The 25,543-nt window shown below is 45.8% G+C and overlaps 3 protein-coding genes across 3 annotated transcripts; 1 reads left to right on the plus strand and 2 right to left on the minus strand.

The window, feature by feature from the left end:
* Positions 1-676: 676 nt before the first annotated feature.
* Positions 677-11,898, minus strand: LOC132580871 (RNA-binding protein 14-like). Its single transcript, XM_060251894.1, has 3 exons — positions 11,380-11,898; positions 2,746-4,105; positions 677-1,580 (listed from the first exon to the last, which is right to left on the minus strand). Exons 1-3 carry the CDS (start codon positions 11,732-11,734, stop codon positions 1,361-1,363), a joined length of 1,935 nt encoding a protein of 644 aa, XP_060107877.1. The 5' UTR covers positions 11,735-11,898; the 3' UTR covers positions 677-1,360.
* Positions 11,899-14,010: 2,112 nt separating this feature from the next.
* On the minus strand, positions 14,011-21,031 carry CCS (copper chaperone for superoxide dismutase). Its single transcript, XM_060251896.1, has 8 exons — positions 20,771-21,031; positions 19,628-19,700; positions 18,755-18,892; positions 18,175-18,355; positions 18,012-18,072; positions 16,492-16,569; positions 16,126-16,229; positions 14,011-15,333 (listed from the first exon to the last, which is right to left on the minus strand). Exons 1-8 carry the CDS (start codon positions 20,810-20,812, stop codon positions 15,192-15,194), a joined length of 819 nt encoding a protein of 272 aa, XP_060107879.1. The 5' UTR covers positions 20,813-21,031; the 3' UTR covers positions 14,011-15,191.
* CCDC87 (coiled-coil domain containing 87) lies at positions 21,013-23,919 on the plus strand. The gene has a single exon (XM_060251895.1). The coding sequence runs from the start codon at positions 21,123-21,125 to the stop codon at positions 23,727-23,729; it is 2,607 nt and encodes an 868-aa protein (XP_060107878.1). The 5' UTR covers positions 21,013-21,122; the 3' UTR covers positions 23,730-23,919.
* The last annotated feature ends 1,624 nt before the right edge of the window (positions 23,920-25,543 follow it).

Raw genomic sequence — 25,543 nt, forward strand, 5'->3', positions numbered from 1 at the left:
AGCAGCAGAAGCAAAAAGGCTATATAACATCTGTTTAGTAAGTTAAAGGGAAGAGCAGAGGTGCAGTGCTACAAATTACTTTTGGGTGGCAATGTCAAACCCCGATTTGAAGGACATTCAGCCGGCTCCTCTCGCAGCCTGTTTTTCCATGCAAGGATTGAGGCATGTTTGTTAATGTACAACAAGTAAAGTAAACAGGCCTGAAGAACAATGTCACAACACTGTTGTAACTATTCCTGTCTAATCTATTCCCTTCACTGGTTTTACAATCCCATTTTCTGCTCCTTCTACCTTCAGAGCACAGGGTCCTCCCCTCCCCTATGAGATTCTCCCCATCAAGTCCCCATGAGAAAGTTCTGACCCCTCCCCTCCAATCTCTGTACAACTGTCAACACCAAGGCTGATGAATCTCTAAAGGAAAAAAAAATCATGCATTGTTCACGACTGTCTTGTAAAGAGTCTTACATAGACAGACTTAACACTTACACAGAGAGAGCCATCCTCAATATTACAGAAGTAGACTGGGGACAGATACCTGCTGTGTATGAATCATCCCCATTCCATGCTGATAGACACAATCCTAAATCTGGCTACTGACACACATGCAAATAGGAAAGAAGGAAATGTTGCACACACTCACCAAAACTGCTCAAGGAATATACACCAGACAATTAGATTTTCTAAACTGTCAAACAGCCCACATTTTATTTACAGAATACAAAAAAAAGGTCTAAGCTTAGTTCTAACATCAGGTTTACTTGCACGCTTGATACTCGCATAAATCAACAAAGTATGCTGTTATATTAAAAGCAACTGAGCAAGTTTGGAAAGGATATCAAGAAATCCCTTCAGCAAAGACATGAAATGGACTGCAATACAGGAACAGTTTTATTTTTACTGGGGCACAAGCTAGAGAAAGGCAAGGACAGGAAGCAAACACAGTTCAGTATGTGGCCATCCTCATCCTAGGACTTTGGTTTTAAATAGCTGAACGTGCAGCCAAGTACAGTGCTTCCAAGGCCAAGCACAGAGCTCTAACTCTAAGAAGTTACAACAGCAACTCAAGACTCTCTAGCGATCTAAGATGGCCACATTGGTTCAGGAAGGTCTCATGCTCCCATCTAGACTTGGTATAAGCAAATTATATATCTTTTAAAATTATAAAGAGCTAACTAAACTGATCAGCTGCCAACAGGCAGGAAGAAATGTAGTGACTAAAAGGCGATTTTGAAATCAAATGGCAAAGGCTGCACACTGCGAACGCAGCAAGTGGGGGGCTATGTTATGTGGGTCACAACGGCGGGCTCCTGAACAGTGACGCAGTCCCACCCCAGAAAGAGCCGAGGGAGGGGGGAATCCTCTACAGGCGGCGCTGGTAACTAGCCTGCAGCTGCAGATTACGCAAGTAATCGCCATAGGCACCCGCATACCGGGCATAATCGGCCTGTGTTTCTGGGAGACGGCGATAATCCAGTTGAGCTTTTGTCGGCGAATGGCGGTATGCGTGAGGGGAGTCTGCTAAACGGCGGAAATCTGAGAGATCAGTTAAACGGCGGTCATCTGAGAGGTCAGAACCGTACCTGGTTAAGAGAAGAGACATTTGATAAATAAGAGCTTATGGATGATGCCCTTATATATGCTACCACTGAGAGGATCACTGAAGCATAAGCTTAGGAGACACACTACAGGAATCCAAAGGATAATATTGCCTCCATTGTTGCATTTGCTAGGATTTGAGCCATTATGAGGTGCCAAGTGTCGAAGCAACATTCTGACAATACCCTCTTCTGATGGAACAGAGTATCTTCTGAACTGGGGAACAGATGCCTAGGATCTGTTGTAATCAACAGAACTGTGCAAGGAGGCTCAGGTCTTATGAGACTTCATCTAGGGGGCCACAATACCTAAAAAGAGGTATATAGAGCTAAATGTTCAAGGCTGCAATTTAACACACACACACACACAGATACACACACTCATCCCAGGCATATGGAAGTTGGCAGTGGTTATCTGCCAAGGAAAACGCATAGTAACAAACTTAGGACTTTCACGTGACTTTGTGTGTTCCACAGTTGAGCCTTGGGCTCAAATTCACCTCAAGCTATACCACAGCTGAAAACTCTTCTAGGCTCCTGGAGTTTTGTGTATTCCAAAATAGTTGTGCTATGTGCACAGCCGGCCTCAGGTAATTAAGAGGCTGAATCCTAGTTGGCTCTCTGGGATCAGGAGTATTTCAACCCTGCATTATGTCGCCACAACCAGGAGCTAAACTGGTTCAATCCTTTTATACAATCCAAGTCCAGAGCATAGTTTCCCTTCTGTGGAATGTCAGGCATACAAGACCCTTTCCACCACCACCCCCTGCAGGTTTGAGCCTTTCAGATCTCAATGTGTCCAATCCAGCCCTCTTAAGCCTCCACAGAAATATGAAAACAGGAAAAGCAACAGAATCCTGCCCAAAAGGTCCCCCTCCCCCAAAGAGAAGAGCACAGGGGAAAAGGTGTTGAAAACTTAAGCTGAACTGTTGGTGAAGAACTAACAGCGCAGCCAGCATAGCAAAAAGAAAGGAAGCAAGCCCCACTCACCACCCACCTTCAGTTCCAACCACCCATTTAGAATATTAGCAAGATGTCTGCCACCTCCCAGGGAACTGAAGACTGAAGGTTCTTTCTGCAAGTGCATGGAGATCCTTAGACAGAAGACATGACTGACATGCAAAGTATTACCCTGGGTTTAGCTGCATACCTCTTATTCATTGCAGCTGCTTTTCTGAAGAGATCTTCACGGCTGCCACGAGGTGGGGAGAGGCGGGTGCGTTCATATGGGGGGTGCAGCGCAGCAGCTTCTGACTGAGACATGGCTGAAAAGGCAGCGGCCACCTGTTGTGCAGACTGAGTTAGCCCATTGTATGCTTGCTGAGCTCTGTAACCTGCCACTGGAACAGAAGACTGTTGTGCTGCATAGGCTGCCTCTGTTGGATTGGCGACCTGTGCTCTGTAGGCTGAAGACAGTGAAGCAGGGAGTGATGCTTTGTAGGAAGCGGCAGCTGCATCCTGCATGTTGTAAGTGGCTGCAAGGTTTGCCGCCGATTGCGCCCCGTATGCAGCTGGCAGAGCAGATGCAGCCTGGGAGCCATAGGATGCTGGGTGGCCAACAGCTGGCTGAACTCCATACGAAGATGGCTGGGCTGAGAGAGAGTGGGCACTGTACAAGGCTGCCTGGCTGCTTGCAGCTGCTTGGGCCCCATAGGAGGCTGAGTATGCAGCAGCTGCTTGAGCCCCATAGGTAGCTGCATATGTTGCAGCAGCCTGAGCCCCATAAGCAGCAGCATAGGTTGTGTTGGGCTGGGCCCCATAGGAGGCTACTTGAGAAGCAGCAGGCTGTGCTGCATAGGCGGCGGCGGCGGCGGCAGCAGCAGCAGATTGAGCATTGTAAGTGGCAGCCGCCTGGGCACTGTAGGATGTTAGAGCTGAGGCTACTGGCTGGGCACCAGAAGCTGCCATGGGAACAGAGGACTGAGCTCTGTATGCATTTCCACCCAAAGCTGAAGGCTGGGCTCTGTACATTGCGGCTTGCCCAGTTGTAGGCTGGGGTCTATAAGCCATCCCAAGAGAGGCTGACGGCTGGTCTCTGTAGGATGCTCCCATGGAGGCAGCAGTCTGGTCTCTATAGGAAGCTTGCTGGGCTGTCATAGGAAGTGTGTAACCTGCTCTTGTGGGTGAACGTCTAATGGGACTCCTGTCTCTTCCAAAATAGGAGGGAGATACCTGTCTGGCCTGACCATCATGTGAGTCAAATTTGGTTAAGTTGTTGCCCATGCGCTGCTGATAATCATACTCAAGTGTAGAATAACTGGAGCCTGCCATCGGGAAGGAAAGATCAGCAGATCTCAAACCATCATTCCTGTTCTGGAGTTTATCCAGAGTTGGTATTTTGTTCTTTTCAGCTCCACCTCCTGGCTGCCCGCTGTATGCAGCTGGTCCCCTTTTATGAGCTTTATTAGAAAGTTCCACATTAATTCTTTTGCCTTTGACTTCCCTTCCGTTAAGGTGTTCAATGGCGGCTTTAGCATCCTCTTCCTTCTCCATGTGAACGAACGCATAGTCTGATAAAGCAGCAGACAGAGGGTTATCAATAAGGAACACATTACATGTTATTACAGGACCCCAATCCTACTGGGACGTAGCCTGGAAACAGTCAGAGACCTCAAACTGCAACATATCTATTTGGCAGCAGAATGCAGGCTGGAGCAGCTGACATGGGTAAACGTGCAACTCAGACCAGCAGCCAGAGTGAAAGAATAGGCCACCTGCCCTACAAGTCTTCAGGTTAATCATCTGACTTTCACATCTGCCCCACAGCTCACACTCCACCCTGCTCTTTGGGTTCATTACAGGACATTTCCCATGAACAACCAGAAAGTACCATGGCACCTCAGCTTCTGTATTATTAACCCTCAGCAGAGAAGTTCACATGGCAGTTGCTATTCTGGAGTCCTCACATTAAGGCAGGAATATAACCTTCTGATGGCAGACCAGGTGTCTCATTTGCAAAGGTGTGCCATGCTGTAAAGCTTCTATACAGCTAGCATTGTTACAACAGTTCTTGCACTGAATTTTTTTAACATGCTTTTTAAAAAAAACTGCATCTAAGAAGATAATGTAAAGATAAACTTATAAAATTTAATAACATCACACTTGCCTCATTTTGACAGCACATGAACTTAATTTACCTCCCCTCTCCAAGCAAAAGAGTGTATTAGCTTGAACAAGATGAATTTCAGGTTACTGGGCAAAGTATGCAGGGACTGAAGTCAACAGTCTTCCCCCCCTCTGAGTCAACAGTCTGAAGTCAACAGTCCTCTGAGGGATTTCACACCTCAGAGCACCTGCTAGCCACCTTCACAGGCTCTTTTCCCAGTTACATCTCTCATCAGGGACACCAGGCTTACATGATACAGGACAGGAACACTACTTACTAAGTTTCATACACCAGATGCTACCTGTCATGATTTAGACAAGAAACCTAGAGTACTCAATATAACCAAAATTACAGGAGTAATTAATAAAACGTTTCAAACACCCAAGACTTTTCGGTACTCCTAGTCCAAATAGTCTAATAAACTGAATTCACATCACTGGATCTAGCCAATGCAAACAGCAGCTTAAAAGCTGCTTGAACTAAGTTGTCTTCTGGGATAAGTCAAAAGCTCCAATTTGTTTCCTTTGTGGCAAATATAACCATGTTTTTATGGAATTTGCTGCCAGGGAATGTAGTGATGGACACAAGCATAGAAGGCATTAAAAGGATATTAGACAGATTCACAGAAGACAAGTCTATCAGTGGCTATTAGCCATGGTGAGTAAAGGGAACCTTCCACATTCAGAGGCAGTCAACCTCCGAACCACAGTGCCAGGAGGCCACATCAGGGGAAGGCCTTCTTTCATCCCTTCATAGTAACTGGTCAGTCACTGTGTGAGACAGGATGCTGGACTAGGGGACCTCTGGTCTGACCCAGCAGTGCTTATGTTCTTAGGAAAACAGCACATTTCATGACTTGAGGAAATATGAAGGGGAAAGTCCTCAGCAGTAAGACGTCTGGCATTATTCAAATGAAACTGTGCTTGCACATCTGGTTTCAAACGCTTGGGGAAATTTTCTAAAACTAAATGTTATTTTACTGTTTTTAAACGGCTTTACATATTCATTCTGTTGAAATAATTTGACTGCTAAACAAAACACAAACCATTCATTCATTTCACAGCACACACCGAGGCATTCTCATGAAATGAGACATACACCATAAATTGCTTCTAAGGAGAGATATGCTGCCAAGTTTGCCTCAACAAGTCACATGACAGTGATGCCCACAATTCTCAGCGTGATTTTATGTATTTTAACGAGCCTGGTGATCTGGATGGTTGTGGGATGTCAACCAATCAGCAGTGGATAGGAGTCAGAACAGAAGTCAATAGGAAAAGAGACTCCTTGGCCTGTGTTTGCCACAGAGCTTTGGGAGGCACTGCACGAAGGACAGTGAAAACACTCAGACTACATAGTGTTTAAGGGCAAATTTATGTTTAACATGTGACAGTCTCCATTTAGCATTAATAGCTCCCTAACTTGACTCTGAGGGCCTACCCATATAGATCCATGCCCCAAAACCTGAAGGCTAGACTACTGTAACATACTACATGGTACTAAGGTGTACATTCCTACTGCCACAGAGGGTTAACAGACAAAGGTCATATCTCCGAATGGGTTTAGTTGTCCTGTGGGAAAATGAGACTTGCTGATGATTACATCTTATAAGCAACGTTGGACTATGGCATTGAGAAGGATATGCAAAGAACCACCCTAAGGTCCTGTCAGGAAGCTTACTGGGCACATAAAAGCAGAGATCACATGTCTTCCTAATGGCCCACCTAACAACAGGACTGGGCTAAACAAGTAAATAATTTTATAGTGAGCCCTATAATTTTACGACTACTTCATGACAGCTTTAAAAAGATATGCTCAGTATCAGGATAGATGTTCAAGGGATAAGGCTTTATCAATGACCTAACAGCAGGGGTGGCCAACGATAGCTCTCCAGATGTTTTTTTGCCTACAACTCCCATCAGCCCCAGCTGGGGCTGATGGGAGTTGTAGGCAAAAACATCTGGAGAGCTACCGTTGGCCATCCCTGACCTAACAGTATTCTTTCATGCAATGCCCACAGCTGGGGTGGACAGCGATTTGCAGGAGGTGGGTCTTAGTCACAGGACAACTGGAGCAGCTGCACCAGGCAGGGGGCACTGTGAGCCCTGAATGCAGAGCAGCTGCATTTGTGAGCTGGCCATGGACAGTGCTGGGCAATCAACTGTAGGGTTGTCAAAGTCTCCTCTACTTGCTCCACAGACCCAGCTCCAGCCTGGATTACCTGGAGATCTCAGCTGCAGCAGAGTGCACAACCCAGCCAGTCACTTTTGCGCTCTGGGAGGCCAACATACTTTGCCTTTTGCAACCTGCTGGTCTCTTCCTTCTCAGGGACATCAACACCCCCCCACTCCCTTTGCTTTGACCAGCCAACATTTGCAGAATCACACAGAGGTAAGAAAGCCACACAGCTGATCAAGTGTGTGCAATGGTCTACCTCAGTGTGAACTGCCTCTCCTTCTCCAGCAACTGCTTGTAAAATATCTTTGCTACATAGTCAAAAAGTCTGACAGATCATAATATTTCAGATCAAGGCAGCCATTTTCTTTCCAAAGCTGCTAGATATCTCCTTTCTTTTTTCTCGTTTTCCCCACCACTCCTCACTGTTCTTTCCACTGCATCCCACAGACATGGTGTCTCCTTGGCTTAAAGCAGAATGACTGGCAAGTAGATCTAACATTAGAAAGAGCAGTGCTTAAACTTTAGAAATTCAAGCCTTCAATTAATGTTTCATCTGCCTGAGTATGCAGTACAAAAGGGGGCACAGAAACTAGACCCCTCCATTCTGTTCTCAAACATTCCCCGCCCCCCCCCCCCCATCATTTTGGTTTTTTGCCCTCAACAACCAGACGGATGATAATTTCTGGGAATCTTAAAGACTGCTGTTGTGTGACTTTGTGCTTAGCCCTAATAAAATATATTATGCTACTATTGTTTATAGAGATGTGTAATTATACTAGTTTGTGTAGCACTTTTTATAACGTTCAGTGTTTTCTGGCTATTTTATATCATCACAAGAACACTGTGAGTTTGGTAGATTTTATACATTTTATCCAGCACCCTCACACCACCCTATGGTAACTGCAAATGATTTGCCAGCCACAGAAAACAGCAATCAGCTGGGGGATAGTTGAGAGAAAATGACGTGGGTAAAGGGGATCCTTCTGCCCATGGCCTCATAATCAGTATAGCCACCTCTGGAGAGCTGCCAGTGCAGTCAGCAACTGCTTAACCGTAAGTCAATAAGACAATAAAGGCTAAAGGAGAAATATGAGGTCTGTACCTCAGGGGTCATGCTTTTAGGTTCAGCAATGCTGCTTACCACCCTGTGTGCTAAATTAATTTGCAAGAAGGGTTGCCATACCTTCGATTTAGAAGACAAAATTTCTGTATTAACATCACAGGGAAGAATTTTCCAATTGTTTTTGGCAAAGGTGGTCAAAACAAGAAAATAAATCCATCTGTGGTATATTGAGCCTACGTTGGACCTGGTCAGTCCCAACAGAACAACAAGCTGAAGTTGAATCCAGACAAAGCAGAGGTAATGCTGGTCGGGAAGGTTGATGTTTTAGAAAGACTGGATCCACTTGTGCTAGGTGGAATGGAGCTGGCTTTGACTGATGGTGCTCACAGATACTACAGGGGGTAAGAGTGCATTCTATCAGCCAAAACTGGTTAACTAACTCTCTCCTTTATTAGACTGCCAATATGGCCATGCTGATTCATTTTTGTAACCTCAGGGTTGGATTACTCTGATATGCCCATAGTAGGCTCCCCTTGAAGACGACCCAGAAGTTGCAGCTGATCCAGAATGCAGCAGCCTAATTACTGTCAGGCACTAGACAACAGGAATGCATCTTGCCTATTTTGAAACAGCTACAATGGCTGCCAGTTTGTTTTCAATTTAATTCATGGTGCTAGTTAAAACCTTTTAAGCCCTTCACAGATTAGAGCTCATGTTGCTAAACCGTCATCTCTCCCCATACATTGCCATATGCCAACTATGGTCTTCAGGTTGTTCACACACTTAGGGCAACCTGTCTGGCATCAACCAGTGTCCAAGACATTTTCCATTGTGGTTCCCACTCTGTGGAACAGGCTCCTTGAAGAGGAAGGAGAACCTTGTTGAAGATCTTCAAGAACTGCTGTAAGGCTTGTTTGTTTGCTGAGGCTTTACATGTGGTATGAACCACAGACATCTTTCAACCGAGAGTTTGGGGTTTTTATTTTAGCTGGTTTTCCTCAGTAGTGTTTTAATTCTTACTTGTAAACTGCCTTGACCCAAAAAGAGGGTTCAAATATTTTAATTCACAGAAGACAGATCCTAAAAATCATTAATGTTTTACGCACTGCAAGTAGGTAAGCCCATAAATACCATATATGCTGATACCAACTTTTTAAAGCAGCTGCAAACCTGAGGTTGCCTTCAATTGTACTAGCTAGGAGTCAGAATGTGCTCTTCAAGATTAACACCCCCTTTGAGGATCCTGCTCAAGAGCCCTCCTTCCATGCCATCCACCTGAGTCCAATGAAGCACCTCTGCAGCCCATATTGGACCCAAACATGGCACTACAGGTGCCCCTGCACATGCCCCCTCCCATGCAAGGGCCTTGTCGGACCCAAGCTCGGCTGCAGTGGTACAAATTTGGGAGGTGATGACAGGTACAAGCTATACACCTTTCACTTATTCCCATGGTACACTCTCTGACGATTTAATACCCCAAGCGGTCATGTGGGCAGTAAACTGGCCCTGTCTCCCTTCCTGTGCTACTATGTATTTTTTTAAAAAAAGAGAAAAAACCTTAAGTGGGATATACTAAATGTGCGAGAGAATAAAAAGAACCATAAAGCCTCAGAACACTAAGCGTTAGGGGCAGGAAGCCTATCTGCATATATGCATTTATTTATATGCCACTATTCTACCCAGTTGGGACTCAAAGCAGCTTAGACCATTGTTCTCTTCCATTCTCTCATAACCACCACCCTGGGAGGTGGATCAGGCTGAACATTTGTAGTCAGAGACCACCTTTGTGTACACAGCTGAGCACACAATAAATAATCAGAACTAGGATACAGACATACACCTACTTTAATGGGGCTGGGAATTAAAATAAGAACTTTCCTGTTTTGCAGAGAACATGATTTTATTCATGTCACTCCCTTCTGCAGAATCATACTTCCTGCTGTGGCCAGAAAGAGGAACTTTCTGCACTGCAAAGGGAGACTTAAGCAAATGGGAAGCTTTGTCTGCGCCTAAACACAGCCCAGGTGTACATACCAGAAGAGTAATCTGAATTCCTAACATTCCACCCCCACCAAACACCCAAAAATAAACCATGCACCATCATGCAGCTATACTAATACAACAGAGTATGCAACTCTGGATGTGTTACCCCTTAAGGCAGAATGTCTGTTTTGTTGACAGTCACCATAGCAACAAGACAAAAAAACTTATTTGCAGTCAAAAGGATTTTTGAAATTTGAACTCTTCCAGCAACAAAATTTTCTTTCTATAGTTAGTACATTTCAAATATCCTTTAAAAGTGCAAATATCTTGTTTTCCTATTATTTATAATTTTGCACACAGGGGGGAGATACTGAATTAATAAGTTGTCCTTCACTTTCCTCTTATTGCCATGGTGACTCAAAAAAACAGGTGTTCTATTACACCTTGTTTAATGCCCAATGATGCACTAATTTAATGATGCACTGAAGAGAGTTCTCCTAATGCTTGCTGCAGATTCAAAACCTTTGGCCTAGCAACAGTGGAACCTCAGAGAATCCAATCTTGTGATATCACAATCCTTGTACAGGTGAGTGAGTAGAACAGGGCGCACAGTTTAAATTGCATGGCATGACACTGCAAAGTCGAGTGAAGACCATGAAGTTTGCTGTGCCAGAGATCCTGTAGGAATAATACCTGTTCAGCACAGAAAGTGCCACATATCAGACATATCATGGCAATGAACTTGGATGCTCTGTACCTCTGTCAGGAATTGTTTTTGCAAACCAGGGCTCAGCAGTTACCTTCTGATAACTGTAAACCCCCAGCCCCAATCCCACCACTGCTTTCTACTTGACCATATTCCCACCCTATCTCGCGGAGCCATTCTCTAAAATCTCCCTTTATCCCATGAGGGCACGTAGGGAGAATTACCATTTCTTAAAGAGTTCTCTAGCGGTATCCGCAAGGAGGCAGAAGACGTTTATGCTTCCACTCGGAATAATCTCTACCCACCCCACCCATGATGGCGCTTCTCTCATGTGTACACAGGATGTACCGACTGCCGCCATCGAAGTCACCTTCGGACAAAGAAAAGGCCTGCCGAAAGCCGTGAGTGCTAAACGGAGCTTCCGCGTTCACAGTTCGATGCCGGGGGAGCCTAGAGGCGACAGAGCCTAAGTGGGAGCTTCCCAAGAGTATACAGGCGACTCAATAAGCCGGGTTTTTTCCAACGAGGAGGATCGAACAAGTTTAAACGGCGGGCCAGTTTACTGCGTGGTGGCGAAGCCCCCTTACCCGGAGCCAGTTTACCCCCCTCCCCCCATTTATTGAAGACTCGGCCGCTGCCTTACTACGCTGTTCGGTAAGAGAAGGGAACTAGAAACGGGAGAAGGGGCCCGGCTAGCGGGCGTCCTGCACCCAAGGGAGAGAACGGAGCCTCTCGCTCTCGCCGATACCTTTGACGACGTCGCACTCGACCACGGGCCCATACTGCTGGAAGAGGACGCGCAGCTCGCTACTAGTGCAGGCAGCCGAGACGTTGCCCACAAAGACCTTGACGGTGTGTGTGGGCCTAGGCCGCGAGGGCTCGACGACGACGCGGCGGCCATGCAGCGGGTGGCCGTTAAGCTTGAGGATGGCGCGCTCGGCCGCCTCCTCGTCGCGCATGTGCACGAAGGCGAACTGCTTCATGAGGGCCACGTTCAGCACCTCGCCCGGTTCGGCCGCCGCTGCCTCGAACAACTCGCGCAGTTCCACCTGCGACGCCTCTTCGGGCACGTTGCCCACGAAAAGCTTCACGCCCGGGCGCATCGGCTCGCCCTCCCTGCCGAGCGGAACCAAGGAAGGAAGGAAAGACACTCAAAATGGCGCCAGCGTTCTGAAGCAGGGAGGGAGGAGGAAGAGGGACGAAGGGAGACGACGCGCCCTCCAGACACCGCCAGGCGGGACGTCATCAACCATAGACACCAACCGCTTGCTCGGCGCTTGGCACGCGCCCAAACAGTCTCAGGCGAAGGCTCGGCCCTCCCCTTGCGTTACATAAATCAGCTGCCTGCGCACTGGTGTCTCCATAACCCTTCCAAAAGGAATTCCGTCTTGCCTCGTACCGTAGAGCCTCTTTGTACACATGCGCACTGCTCTCAATACAGCGGTTCCTTTTGTTGGAAGTAGTCATTTTACAAAGCCATTCAAATAACTATCATCAAAGTTAAATGTGATCCTTCTCATCTAAGGGAAAGGGGGCAGGTATGAACTGCTTAAGTTGGCGAAAGGTGGAATGGGGAGGAGAACGTGTTTGGGATCTACTGTGAATAACAGATCTGCCCTAGAGGCAGAGTACCTTGGTGACTCGAGCCCGGTTCTCTATTATTGATGGGATTTGTGCATTTCTTAATATTATAAAAACACTAACAGTCTCCAGAGGAACTTCAGAAACAGATGGGAACGAGAGATTGCTGAATGACAAGTTATTACAACTCTCAGAAACAGATAGGAACTTCAGAAACAGATGGGAACGAGAGATTGCTGAATGACAAGTTATTACAACTCTCAGAAGAACAATGGAATCCACAGGACATAACAGATATCAGCTTCTTACACATGCTAAGTCATTCAGTTCTCACTTATACCCAGAAATCAAACTTTGTTGACCACTGAACTCAAAGTTAATTCTTACATCTGTTGTTAACTCCTTTATTATCCATATACCAACTGACTGGTATTTACATATCTTAGATATGTGTTTTCAATCTTAGCTGTATTCATTGCTCAATTACTTAAGGCATCTTGATTCTAATTAGCTCTTCCTGGCAACTAACCCCCCCCCCATATGCAATATTTGAGGAAATCTGTTTAAATTAATGTGATTTATGGCACTTTCCACCATGTTACCTGCACCCCACTTCTGAACAGTGGAATTCACTGCCACAGGAGGTGGCGGCGGCCACAAGCATAGCCACCTTCAAGAGGGGTTTAGATAAAAATATGGAGCAGAGGTCCATTAGTGGCTATTAGCCACAGTGTGTGTGTGTGTGTATATATATATATATATAAAATTTTGCCTCTGTGTGACACAGAGTGTTGGACTGTATGGGCCATTAGCCTGATCTAACATGGCTTCTCTTATGTTCTTATGTTAAGTTCAGCTAATAAACACATACCTGGACTGGCTCAGTGAGCTGCTGTGCATAAGGAGTACTTTGTAGGTGCCCAGAGGTTCATGCACTTTCTGTTTTTAAATCCTGCTTCCTCATCCACTAGAAAAGATCCTGTAGCTAGTGATAACTGAACACAGGGAAAGCTGTTGTGAGCTTGGTTGTGACTAAGTCTATCTTACAGGCTTGCCTTCAGTGGCTTTTTTTCTTTTGCAGTAAAGTCATAGGATTTTCAAGGTAAGAGACATTCAGGGTTGGTTTGCCATTGGCTGCCTTTGCTTCATGACTTTGATGGTTCTCCCATCCAAATACTGACCAGGGCTGGTCCTGCTTAGCTTCTGAGACCTGACGAATTCAGGCTTGGCTAGGCTATCCAGGTCAAGGGACACAGTGACATGCCTATGAGGAACTACAGCCCATGACAAAAGGAATGGTAATGCATCTCAGTGATTGTAGACGTTGTCTCCGTCAGCCTTAAGTGCTGGGAAATGGCAAGGACCTATCAGGATATGGAGAGGGTGGCCCTCATCTGAAGAGAAAGGTCAGGAGCGCACCTTTATGTGTATGAAGAAAAAATATATAGTTTAGTTTCTGCAAGATACAAAGAAGCAGACACAGCTGTAAATTGGCTGAAGTTCCTTATGGATGCAGATGTCTCCCTTAGATCCGAAGTGGGTTAGTGGATCTGTTGCCCAGGCTAGGAATACCTTTGTAATGCCACCTGTTCTCTTCTGATGTATTTGAAAATATCACAAACTAAGCTCTGGCTCGAGTCAGAAGAAATAATCATGCACAGCAGTAACCATAAGCAGCCCTTCCAGATTAGAAGAGCATAACGTTCAGGAATCCTGAAAATACTCCACAAAAGATTCCTACACAGAAACACACAGACACAGAACAAGGATCACCCAAAATTAACATGAGACCTGGAAGTAGAGTGTAAGAATGCAAAATTTAATGGTTGATTTTAGATCACAAGGAACAGGCCTAGAGTATGCTCATCTGAAAATTCTCTGACATTTCATCCGTCCAACATACAAAGCAAGAGAAAGAATCCCTTCCTCAGTAATCCCCCCACAGTTCCAAGACAATTACACAAATTTTGTATTCATCAATCCAGAATAAATGACCCACTGCATTGCTGTCATTCATAATTTCTGTCTTAGATGATGATTCCCCATTTTGTTTATCAGTACGTGCTGACAGTGGGAGAAAGGTCATTGGTTTAGCTTTTCAGATTGCAAGTATGTGGCCAAAAGAGTCATCTGTGTTTATAAAGGTAGCTTTGTATGCAGGATCATCGAGGGTGCTCTCAAAGAACACATGCCTCAACATCCTACCATCCTTTCACAACACGGAAGACAGTGTTTCAAAAAGGAAACTGTGCAAGGCACTTTTTAAAAAACAATACTTGGCAATTAACATTAAACACACCCATGACAGCACTAGCAAGCACTTAACTCATGTATCAACAACCAGGGACATCAAAGGATAGCAACAATTTCCCATAAAAAGTGGCATAGCCACCATCCACACATTTTCCTACTTCAAGGAAAGATTAAGGTAATGGGATATTCCTTCACAACATGAGTTGGTTGTGCCTTTCCAAGATGCCACCTCCTCCCCAGCTGGGCTACAAAGCATTTAAGATTGCATGACCAGCAGTTATTCAACAGGCTAAGCTACTGCCTTTACTGTGCTTCCATGTAGCTGCACCTAAGAGTGCAACAAGAGTGGGAAAAGAGAAGAAGTGTCAGTCAGTCAATACCTTTATTGGCATAAAGAAAGAAGTATTCTCAAGCAGGGCAAGACCAACACAATATGGGCACAGAAGCCTCCATCCAGAGGGCAAATGCTTTCATTGGAATGTTTCTAGACAGAGTATAGTTCACAGGGCCATACACTGAGATGCTGCCCAATCACCTTCACTCATGAAGGAAGCTGGCCTATTAAAAATATGCTCACTCCACCTATGCCATGGCCAAGATCTCTGTTTAGGCCTGACTGGTATTGTGGCAACCAGCCACAAGCCAACTCCTGCAATGCCCCAAAGAGTCTTATGCCAAACAGACAGACAATCTGCAGTGGAGATGGTGCAAGCTCGACCAGATATCCTAAAGATGAGGGGTTGGCTGGCTGGCCGCCTTCCTGCCTGGCTGTTTCCGTTCTTCCCACAGCGTCACTCCATCACAGGTACATACTTTCTTGGGGTTCTGGAAGAGGCCAGCAGAGCGAGCAATGATTCCACAGGCCACTCTGAAAGCAAAGAAACAGAGGATTGGAAAGGGCTGGGCCGGGGCGGTGTGCATTAAAGATTTCTCCACCACAGAATTCATAACTTTTTTTAACAGCAAACATTTAGTCCTGATTGCAGCAAAGAGAAAGCTGAATGTGTGGGCAATGCCAACTGAAGTCACAAGAGGACAGAAGCTGAACAGGATTGAAGGTTCTATGCCAGGCTTTTTTTCCGCAGGAGTCCACAGGAGTGGAGCTCCACCTGGGCTGACCAGGGCTCCAGCTGGCCCAAACCACCATGCAGCAGCCACATGCTTCCAGGCCAGGGGGTGTGGCCTAATATGCAAATGAGCTCCGGCTGGACTTTTCTGTAAAAAAAATAAAGCGCTGTTTCCATACCAAATGGAAACCTTTGTCCTTCTTCACAACTAGCAGAAGAAAATAAGCTAAGCAAAATAAGCAACAGGAATAATGTGCAGCCTTTGGATTTCAAGCACAAAGTAAAAATAAACAGAAGTCTGGCATCTTAAACAAGACTAACTTTCACAGCACCACAGGACTTCTGTTTATTTTCATCCTAACAGACTAAAACAGCTGAAACTGTTACACACAAAGTTTGTATGCATGCAGATATTTATTTTATGCTTGAGCTAGAGACAAAGCTATCCCTTGCCTTTCCCTCTTCCATCACCTCCTTCCCTTCCCCAGTGGCTCCCAAACTTTCCAGCCCCATCAAACTGCAGAGTTTATCACGTTTCAGCTTGTAAGGCACAAGAAGAACACCTGGTCCAAGTCTACATCTTCATTTCTTACCGCTCGCCTGAATTGCCTGTGACTTTTGAGAGTGGGTGGCTTCCACGGCCCAAGTCATCCTCTCCTGAGTCTACCACCAAGGAGCGCCCAATGATATCATAGACCTAAGAGGGAAGCAAAGCAATGACTGGGACTTGCCTTGAGCAAATGCTATTCACCCCAGCTGAGCAGGTGATAAGCAAATGGAGTGCATAACAACTTGTCAGTGGAATTCTGGACTTCGGTGTGGACTGGGAACACTACTTGTGATATTGGTAGACTAGAGCATGCAAAAATAACCAGGATGCAGATGCATCCTATCATTGCTTTTCAAGGCCTTTGCTAAAATCATTCATCAGATGGTTCATGTGCTCCAGATGGCCTCACCTTCAATTGGTTGTTTTCCATCCGAAAGGAAGCCCTTCCATCATCAGCAGCCAGGATATTCCCAAGATCCCCAGCATGCTGGAACATAAAAACACAAAACTAACCATGCTGGATCAGACCAATGGTCAATCTAGTCCAGTATCCCATTCCAGAAATGTCCAGTCAGTGAAACACACAAGCAGGGACCAGAGGCAACAGCCATCACCTGCGACTGCTCCCCACCACCCGTCAATCAGGGGTGGGATACTGGACTAGATTGACCATTGGTCTGAATCCAGGGGCCCCATTTGGTTATATACCAGCTAATAGCAAACAGTAGACCTGTTTTCTGCAAGCCTGTCCAACCCCTTTTTAAATTCATCTAGGCCAACGGCCACCACCACCACATCTGGCACTGAGGCCTGCAAGCCACCCACTGTAAGCAGTACTTTTTGTTCATCTTGCATCTACTACCTAATCTGTACACTGGCCCTAAGTTCTTATATGGTAGGAAAGAGAGAGAAGTTTCTAGCCCCCGAATGCATAGTTGTGTAGACCTCTGTTATGTCTAGGGATGGGCACGAACCTGCTGACGAACTAAAAATCATTATGAATTTTGGCTGGTTTGTGACTTGCAAAACAATGTTTGTGAACTGGAGTATTCCATAAATTTTGGTGCAGTCTGTGGCAGTTCATGAAAAAACAGCTGTTTGGTTTAAATGGTTTAAACCAAACAGCTGAGCAGTGATTCCTGCAGCAGTCCCTGTCTTAGTTTAGTGTAGTAGTTAAGTGTGCCAGTTTGGTGTAGTGGTTAAGTGTGCGGACTCTTATTTGGGAAAACCAAGTTTGATTTCCCACTCCTCTACATACACCTGCTGATGTGACCTTGGTCAGCCACAAGTTCTCTCAAAGCTGTTCTGCTCAAGAGCAGTTCTGGGAGAGCTCTCTCAGCCTCACCTACCTTACAGGGTGTCTGTTGTGAGGAGGGGAAGGGAAAGGAGATTTGTAAGCCGCTATGAGACTCCTTTGGGTAGTGAAGGAAGGGGTATAAATCCAATCTCTTTTTCTTCTTAGCAAGGGTTTCCAAAAAGCTGAGTGGTGGTCCCACTGATCTGCTGTTTGGAAATCCCTGCTTTCTGCTTGCTGAGAAAAGCCAAAGGGAGCAGAAAGGAGTTTAAACTTTAAATAGCTAACGAACCAATATAAACCAGCCTCCCAGTTCATATGGGTTCATGGTTCAGTTTGTGGTTCAGCTATGAACTACAAACCAAACTGCAAAAATGCAGTTCATGCCCATCCTTAGTTATGTCACTCTTCATTTACTATTTCCCCCTAAACTAAAAAACCCAAATGCTTAAAACTTGCTTCACAGGGCAAGTGTTCCAACCCTGTGATTGTTAATGATAACCTTTCTCTCTTCCTCACCGCTGTTTATTATTTTTTTGACCTGTGGCAACCAGAACTGTGTACAATATTCCAAATGAGACCACACCAGGGATTTGCAGAAGGGTATGTCTATGTGCAGAGGTCTGGCATCTTACCCTGTACAGGTCCTGTGGGCCCCCATGGCAGTTCCCATCAGGATTGAAGTGTTCCCCACAGCTGTGTTATGCGGAAGCAAAAGTGAAGGTTTTGATACTCATAAAAAAGAAGACACCCCCACCCCAGTCACTGCCCCAATTGATAATGGATGGTTCTTCTCACCTGTCACAGGAACTGGTGATGTCCCCAAATTCGTGAACATGCAAGCCATGTGGGCCTGGCTCCAAACCATCCACAGTGCCATCAATGAGACATTTCTCTCGGGACACCTGCAAGAACCTCACCACACCCTGTATTGATCCAGGGCCAGATATCATAGCTACTGCTGCACTGTCAATTGGTTCTACAAGGGAATAAAAAATCAAAACCGTGTACTTTTAATCTATAGGCTACATATACAGACATATACATACAGACCCTACATATGCATACAGACCCAGCAGCTAAAAATAATAGACAATTTACACATGGGGAACTAAAGGTAAGAAAATCTACAGCAGGAGTAGGACTTGAACCCAGGACTGCCAGATCTACATTTAATTCTCAAGACAGTTATTCTCTGTAGTAACGCATTTGGTTATACTGATCACTAAACCCTGACAGAATTACAAACCCCAGAGATCATTTGAGGGCGAAATCCATGATGTTTGAAAACTACTTTTATAAATGTAATTTTGTTGTGCACATCTTTGCGAAAGAGGGCAAATGTTGGGGAGGGATGATGAGGCAGGCTGGGACTTACGTGGCACAGTGCCCCCCATTCCTTTCAACACAGCTGTGCGTCCAGTGCTTTCCAAAAGGCTATGGACTTTCTCAGTTTGAAGGCTGGTCTCTAGCAGCACGGTTTGTGAATCTAGATTGACATCAAGCAGCTGGATGCCTGGAGCAAAATTAAGGCAAAGTGAGAGATGCATACCAATACGATAAATATACTCTACTGTATTGTGCTGTATGCAATTTAATTGACCACCATCGCTCCCCGGGATCCTACCATAATCTTTTTCATGTCACTATTATCAAGTTTTTTAAAAAGTAGACAGAACTGAACAAACAGCAGTTACGATGAGTGTCAGGGAAACATTCTGGGGTGAGGCAGAGGTTAGGCTGAAGAAGCCTGATACAGACACCAGCTTCTCTATAGAGAAAAAGGGTGAGAGAGTTGCATAAGACCACAAGTACTGTGGAGACAGCAAAGAGGGAGAAGCAGTGCAGGGTTAAAATGCACAGAGTGAAACAACATTTGCACACACATGTATGAACCAAAGTGAAACCCCTTCCCCTAACAGCTTAAATCAATTCATACAAGATCTGTTTGTGGGTGGACAGAAACAATCTGTAAGCATCATAAAGGCTAGACTTCCAACAGATCACTCTCTCTCCTCTTTCTTTCATCAAGTTCTTGATTGTGAAAGTTCTGGGGCACCATTTCTAGCTGTTCTCTGTAAATGTGGTGATGATGTAATAACACATCTGTTCCTATGAGGCTTTTAAAAAAAGTTCCGGTGCATTTTCAGATAGCATAAGCAGCATCCATATGCAGGGGTCGGGGTGAGCAAGAGGTGAACACCTGCTGCAAAAGTGGAGCTTAGAAGAGCAGCCCAGCCATTCACCTTACCTGGTACTTCTTGCAGAGCTGCCTGAATGGCCTTCACACAACTCTGGCAGCTCATCTGGACAGCAAACTCCAGCTGCATAAAAGAGAAGTATCACATGAGGCAAAACTTACTGGGGAAAGTCAGTTACAGAAAAAGCTAAACACCATGGAGTGAATAAATGCATTTTTTCTCCTGGAAGGCTTGAGGAGATTCCATCCAGATTTCCAACATGTAACACATAAATGAAACCTAAGAGCCTTAAGAACAGTCTTGCGCAATTAGATCAAGGTCCACCCTGCTAAACATTCTTTACAAGAATCCTCAACACCAGAAACTGGCCAGGGGTCAAGACGTTGTTTCTTTTCTAGCTCTTTAATTTCTTTCACGGAGGAGAGGGAAGGCTGCTGACCAGCTCTGCTTTAGCGGAACTACTCCCATCTCCCACTGGGGGCGTAAAGTCTACTAGTCAGAGTAAAGCAGTGCCCAGAAGCAAGCTGCAAGAGGCTGGCGAGCAGGAGCATAGCGCTTTCTTTCTCCCCAGACTGCTCTTCCATCTCTATCGGCGTAGGGAGCGTAGTTCTTCTCCAGAGCCCTTTTGGCCTCCCCGCCCGCCCCTAACTAGAGGCATTCATCACCTATAAATAAACCCGAGGGCGACCACATCTCCGCTCTTTCTCCTCTGATTCCAACATGCTCACCTGTTTGCCCTTCTTCACCTCTCAGCCTACCTCCACCCATAGCATTCCCACCCTACAAGCACTCAAGTAGCCCTCCTCTTCCAACTCACAGACCTAAACAAGAATGGTAAGTGGCATGGTGGTGGTTGTTTACCACAGAACTGAAGAGCACAAGACCTCCTTAATCAAATCCCTCGTCCACCTACAGCCTTTTCCCTCAATTCCACTTATCAGGGTTTCCTCACCAACACGGAGAGCAACTTTTTTTTCCCCTGAAAAGGTTCCTGCTCGTTTTTTAAAATCGTTCCTGCACTTTTAACGGCTGCTCAGCAGACAGAAATTCAACAGTAACTCCTTAACACATACGGCTGAACCTACTGAATTGCCACCTGCTGGGCATCTCCCAGAAAGCTTAACAGCCAATACCCCGGAGAAGAAATAATTTACAATTTTAGTGCCCTCTATAGGGCAGGAAAGTCTTCTCACCCGACAGCTGATGCCTTCACCCTCTCCAGAAGCAGCCTCCATTTCGTAGCACTTTCCTAATGGGAAATATTACACGACGTATTTGAACGTGACACACAAAATCGGCATATCGGAAATCCGGGCTGAGCAACAAACTCTATGGTCTTTATTTTTCCGGGAGGCGGGCCGATAGTCCCGCCCTCTCTTCGCGAGCGGAGCTGGGGAAATCGTTCCCGTCGCTATAGTACAGTTACAGAAACAAAGCCACGCACCCAGCGTTCCGCCCGGAAACAAGCCGGCTCAGCTCTTTGCAGAACACCGTTTCTATGGCTACCGCTAGATACGTTGGCAAGCCCTGCTTCCCTCTCTCGCTATGGCGTCTTCCCGCTCGCCTTCCGATCGCGGGCTGTACCCCCTGGAGGACACAGAACAGGCTGCTCAGAAGCTGCATAGCCAATACCGGCGCATCCTAGCTCCACTTTCCCTCTTCCCCGCTACCCATACTCGGCGGAGGATCCCAGTTTTTAAAACTACTTCCTTCTATTCGCCTTCTGCTCAGAAGCCCGGTGCGCCCCTCTCCCAGGCGGCCCTCCTGCAGCTGGTAAAAGGGCGCCTGGAGTTAGGGCCGCAGTGGGAGAACGTCTGCACTCAAGGGCAGAGTGTCTTCCAGGAGGTCATCCTGGATGAAGTGAAGCGCATCTGGAAGGACACCCAGCGTTCGTTGTATGACCCCGCCTTCAGTCTCCAAACGAACCGGGAGATCTACCAGAATCTAGTGGCCTACATTGGCTTGGTATGCCAGCATCTCTTCCTTCACTACCTGTGCCTCATGGAACACTGCCGAACCCTGGGTGTCTTCACTGACTGTGCCAACCTCACTCGCTTTGCTGCTCAGCTCTCCCTGGACTGCTCCACCTTCCTCAAAGTGTCTGCTGTCCGGCACCGCCTGGTGATGGAAATGAAGACTCTGCAAAATCGCCATCCAGAGCAAACTACGAAGAGTCTGTATGGACAGACTGCATCTCACCCTTTGGGTTGCCGCTTGGGATTCACTATTAGCTACTTCATCAAGCTCATCAAACCTCATCTGCCAACGCTGAGACAGAAAATAGCAAAAGATATAAGGGAGTTGGAGGACTTACCGCCACTGAATTTAAGAAAAATAAAGCATTTACTTCCATTGTCAAGACCTACTGTTCCCATGCAACAAATGACATGTGCTGCAGTCACAACACCTTGTCCACCTATCCCTGAACCAGTAGCTAAGCCTAAACGAGAACGTGCTCATCGGCCTGTTTCTTTTGTCAAGAGGAGCAAATCCCTGCCCAACATGCGTGTTGGTCAGCTCCTAGCAGATGAACTTGGAATCAGTTTATGTATTCGTCGCCTCACTCCTGATCTGCCTACTCATTATGCAGAACCTACAGAAGATGGTGACCTCAAGGTGTCGAAAAACCTAGCTGAGGACCTCCGGAGGCTGGTGCAGGGTTCCATCCTGAAAAGCAGCCAACGGAGAGCTAAACTGGATGAGGAGTCAGAGCTTCCTCCCCTCATTAAAGCCCTGACGTGGCGCAAGTCTAATGAAGTTCACTGCGAGCAGCTCCAAAGGATACTTTGTTCCCTGCAGCAGGAACAAGATAGTGAGAAGCAGCAGAGAGACACCATAATTTCTGCACCAGCCAGTCATCCTCAAGCTGCCACAATTAATCTCACAGTTCACAATAGGCTGGTGGTGAAGGCAGCGGATTTACAGGTATCTGAAAGAACATATATTGAAACTATGGCTACAAACAAAAACACAGCAGTGTACAATCACCTCCTGGGGGAGATAGACATTCCTACCATCAAAGCTTTGGATGCAAATCTTTCTGCTGGGGAAGAGGTCAAGAAGATATACATGGAACTGAAGAACACCATCCTAAAAGACCACCAGAAGTTTGATACGGGGTCCTTGATAGAGCCTGCTGCAACTGACATAGAACTATCTACCTGCTTTGCTTCCTCAACACTAACTAGGAAAAGAAGCGAGCAGGTCATCAATCAAGAGCTGAGTCAAATCCTGCCAGCTGGGCCATTCATCCTTGAGACAGTAGTAGACACACCTGCAACCCCCAATCTACCTATCAAAAAGAACTTATCCAAAAAACGGCGTGCTTCTTGGCTCAAATGGTGGAAGGCAACCTTCAACACTGATGATTACCTGAAATATATCAGTACAAAGGATTCAGACTATTTACAAGTGGTATTTCATTTGTATGACTATGACAAAGAAGAAGAGGAAGAGGAGCAACCCGTATTAGATGAGGCTGAAATTAAAAAACAGGAGGAGGTGAAAAGAGAAGAGAGAAAGAAAACTATACAGTTACAGACTGAGAAGGAAGACTACCAGTCTGGGGAATGGAACTTCAATACCATCTTGATGGGGGGGTTAGGAACTTTCATTGGCTATGATCACAAGCCTGAGGAACTCAAGGCTTTACAAAGGAGGCTGGAAAGACTGTGGACAGTTCTACATTTCACTGAACAAGAGAGGCTGGATATGGCAATTAAATACAGTTCCAAAATATATTACTTGCTGCTTCCAGACATGCTCAAATCTTGGGAGCTAGCAGCACAGTGTATCCAAGACCGGGAGCTCTTGCTGTCTGAACTGGAAAGCTTTGAGCTAACTGCTTCAGATCCAAACCGTTTCTTCAACAAGGCTACCAGATCATCTGTATTGCGAATGAAAGAATCCAGAATCAGGAGCCAGCTGTACTCTGAGTTGTCCATGTATGACTCTGAGCTCTGTGTCATCTTCAATCACATCAAAAAGACATTCAATGATGTTGTGACCTTCAAGGGACGCCCATACTTGGAGAAGATGGATTGGGACCTAGTGGAGATGCTGTACTGGCTACAGCAGGAGCGGCGTGCTAACAACCTGAATAAAGTAATCCAGAGAGGCAGGGAGCAGTGGAAACTCCACCCTCTTACTTAGACTTGCATCATTGCCCAGTTTATTGTCCCTCAGTGACCCACCAAGAGACCATTTCAGGACTTTTCTGCATATATGCCAAATTCATTCATAGATTTTTTTTACAGGTTTTTCTTCAACAAATGAAAGGCTTTACTAGTAGCACAACCTGGAGACAGACCCAAGCAATGTTAATAAAAAATATTCTAAATCAAACCCCAGCAGCCAATCCATATTCTTTATTATCCAGGAGAGGGAAATTCAAGGCAGGTTCTAGTAGGACTCAAAGAGCACAAGCTGTGCAGAAGGCAGAAAATGGATTCAGACAAAACCACAACTAACAAGTGGAACTGTCAATCTGAATGTGTAATGTAAGAGCATAACTAGTCAAGAAAAGTGCCTTATTTCAATCAATCTGACAGTTTACATGCCACCCTTCACTCTCTTCTAGAGCCCCAGGGCAATAGTCCTTTTTCTGTTTGTACTATCCTGAACAAAGAATAACATTTGTTCAAGCCAAACATTACCTGCATATCTAAGTGAACCACTTAATTACTCTCGGTTGGGCAGAGAAATTTTACTTATTCCAGAAATATTTAGGCAATCATGTTAGTGATTGGCTCAAGCTGGTCAAGGGAACAGTTGTCCTATAAAATGAAAACTAAGGAACTGGGGGTAGGATTATGTGCACAAGCACACTGGGGTGCCTCAAGAAATCCTTTTCCTGAGATGGCCCATTCCACTGGGGAGGGGGGGGGGAGAGGAATCTCACATGGCTGCTGTAACCTACATGTCTCCCGAGTGAGTTATTTTATAGCACCAACTTACTTTGCTTGCTTATAAGACTGTTTTCTTTTAATAAACTTGTTGCTTTTAATGGCATGTCATGAAGAGCCCCATGGTGCAGAGTGGTAAAGCTGAAGTACTGCAGTTGGAGCCCTCTGCTCAAGACCTGAGTTCGATTCCAGCGGAAGCTGGTTCAGGTAGCTGGCTCGAGGTTGACTCAGCCTTCCATCCTTCCAAGGTTGATAAGAAGAGTACCCAGCTTGCTGGGGGGAAAGCATAATGACTGCGGAAGACAATGGCAAACCACCCCGTAAAAAGGTCTGCTGTGAACACTTTGTGAAAGCAGCGTCACCCCAGAGTTGGAAACGACTGGTGCTTGCACAGGGGACCTTTCCTTTTCCATGCATGTGGAAAGGTTCAAAACCAAGGAGGGGATTTATCAGAGTAGGAATGGAGGAATCAATCTCAAACAAGGCCACAGCGTATTGATGAAACTCTGTGTCTGCAGCAGTGATGCTCTGTATTCTTGGTGGTGGTGGGGGGTAACAGTGAGAGGGCTTCTAGGGTCCTGGCCCTACTGATGGCACCTGGGTTTTTTGGCCACTGTGTGTTGGACTCAATGGACCATTGGCCTGATCCAACATGGCTTCTCTTATGTTCGTATGTAACGAGGGCCAGGAGAACCCTGGGTCTTGTCAGAACTTGCGTTGCCTGGCTCATTCCCAAGGAACTCTAGTAGTTATGTGGGGAAAAAAATTAGTGCGATAGTACAAATGTTGTATTCCTGACACATTCCATTTTTTTTAAAAAAAACTAGCAGTTAATGTTTCAAGTAGTGGCAGAATCTTTGAACATTTCTATAGCTGCAGTGGTCCACAGACTATACTAGGACAGCAGAACCTCTACCTCTTTAGGCTACTGTTGAATTTCCACTGTCGCACAATGGCAATCCATGCTACTACAGGAAAATAGTCCTTATAATATTAAAGACAAGGGAGCTACATGGGAAGACTAATGCAGGAATCACTGGTATGGGACCAAACTTGTAAATT

The sequence above is a fragment of the Heteronotia binoei genome, chromosome 1 (genome assembly GCF_032191835.1).
Source record: "Heteronotia binoei isolate CCM8104 ecotype False Entrance Well chromosome 1, APGP_CSIRO_Hbin_v1, whole genome shotgun sequence".
Lineage (NCBI taxonomy): Eukaryota > Metazoa > Chordata > Lepidosauria > Squamata > Gekkonidae > Heteronotia > Heteronotia binoei.

Coding starts and splice junctions, on each gene's coding strand:
- LOC132580871 (XM_060251894.1), bottom strand. CDS start 11,734: ATGCGCCCGGGCGTGAAGCTTTTCGTGGGCAACGTGCCCGAAGAGGCG. Junction 4,106..11,379: donor CGAGTGCGACGTCGTCAAAG/GTATCGGCGAGA, acceptor CTGCTTTATCAG/ACTATGCGTTCGTTCACATG. Junction 1,581..2,745: donor GCAGCTGCAATGAATAAGAG/GTATGCAGCTAA, acceptor TCTCTTAACCAG/GTACGGTTCTGACCTCTCAG.
- CCS (XM_060251896.1), bottom strand. CDS start 20,812: ATGGAGGCTGCTTCTGGAGAGGGTGAAGGCATCAGCTGTCGG. Junction 16,570..18,011: donor GCCCACAGGACCTGTACAGG/GTAAGATGCCAG, acceptor TTTATGTTCCAG/CATGCTGGGGATCTTGGGAA. Junction 16,230..16,491: donor TGGAAAACAACCAATTGAAG/GTGAGGCCATCT, acceptor CTTCCCTCTTAG/GTCTATGATATCATTGGGCG.
- CCDC87 (XM_060251895.1), top strand. CDS start 21,123: ATGGCGTCTTCCCGCTCGCCTTCCGATCGCGGGCTGTACCCCCTGGAG.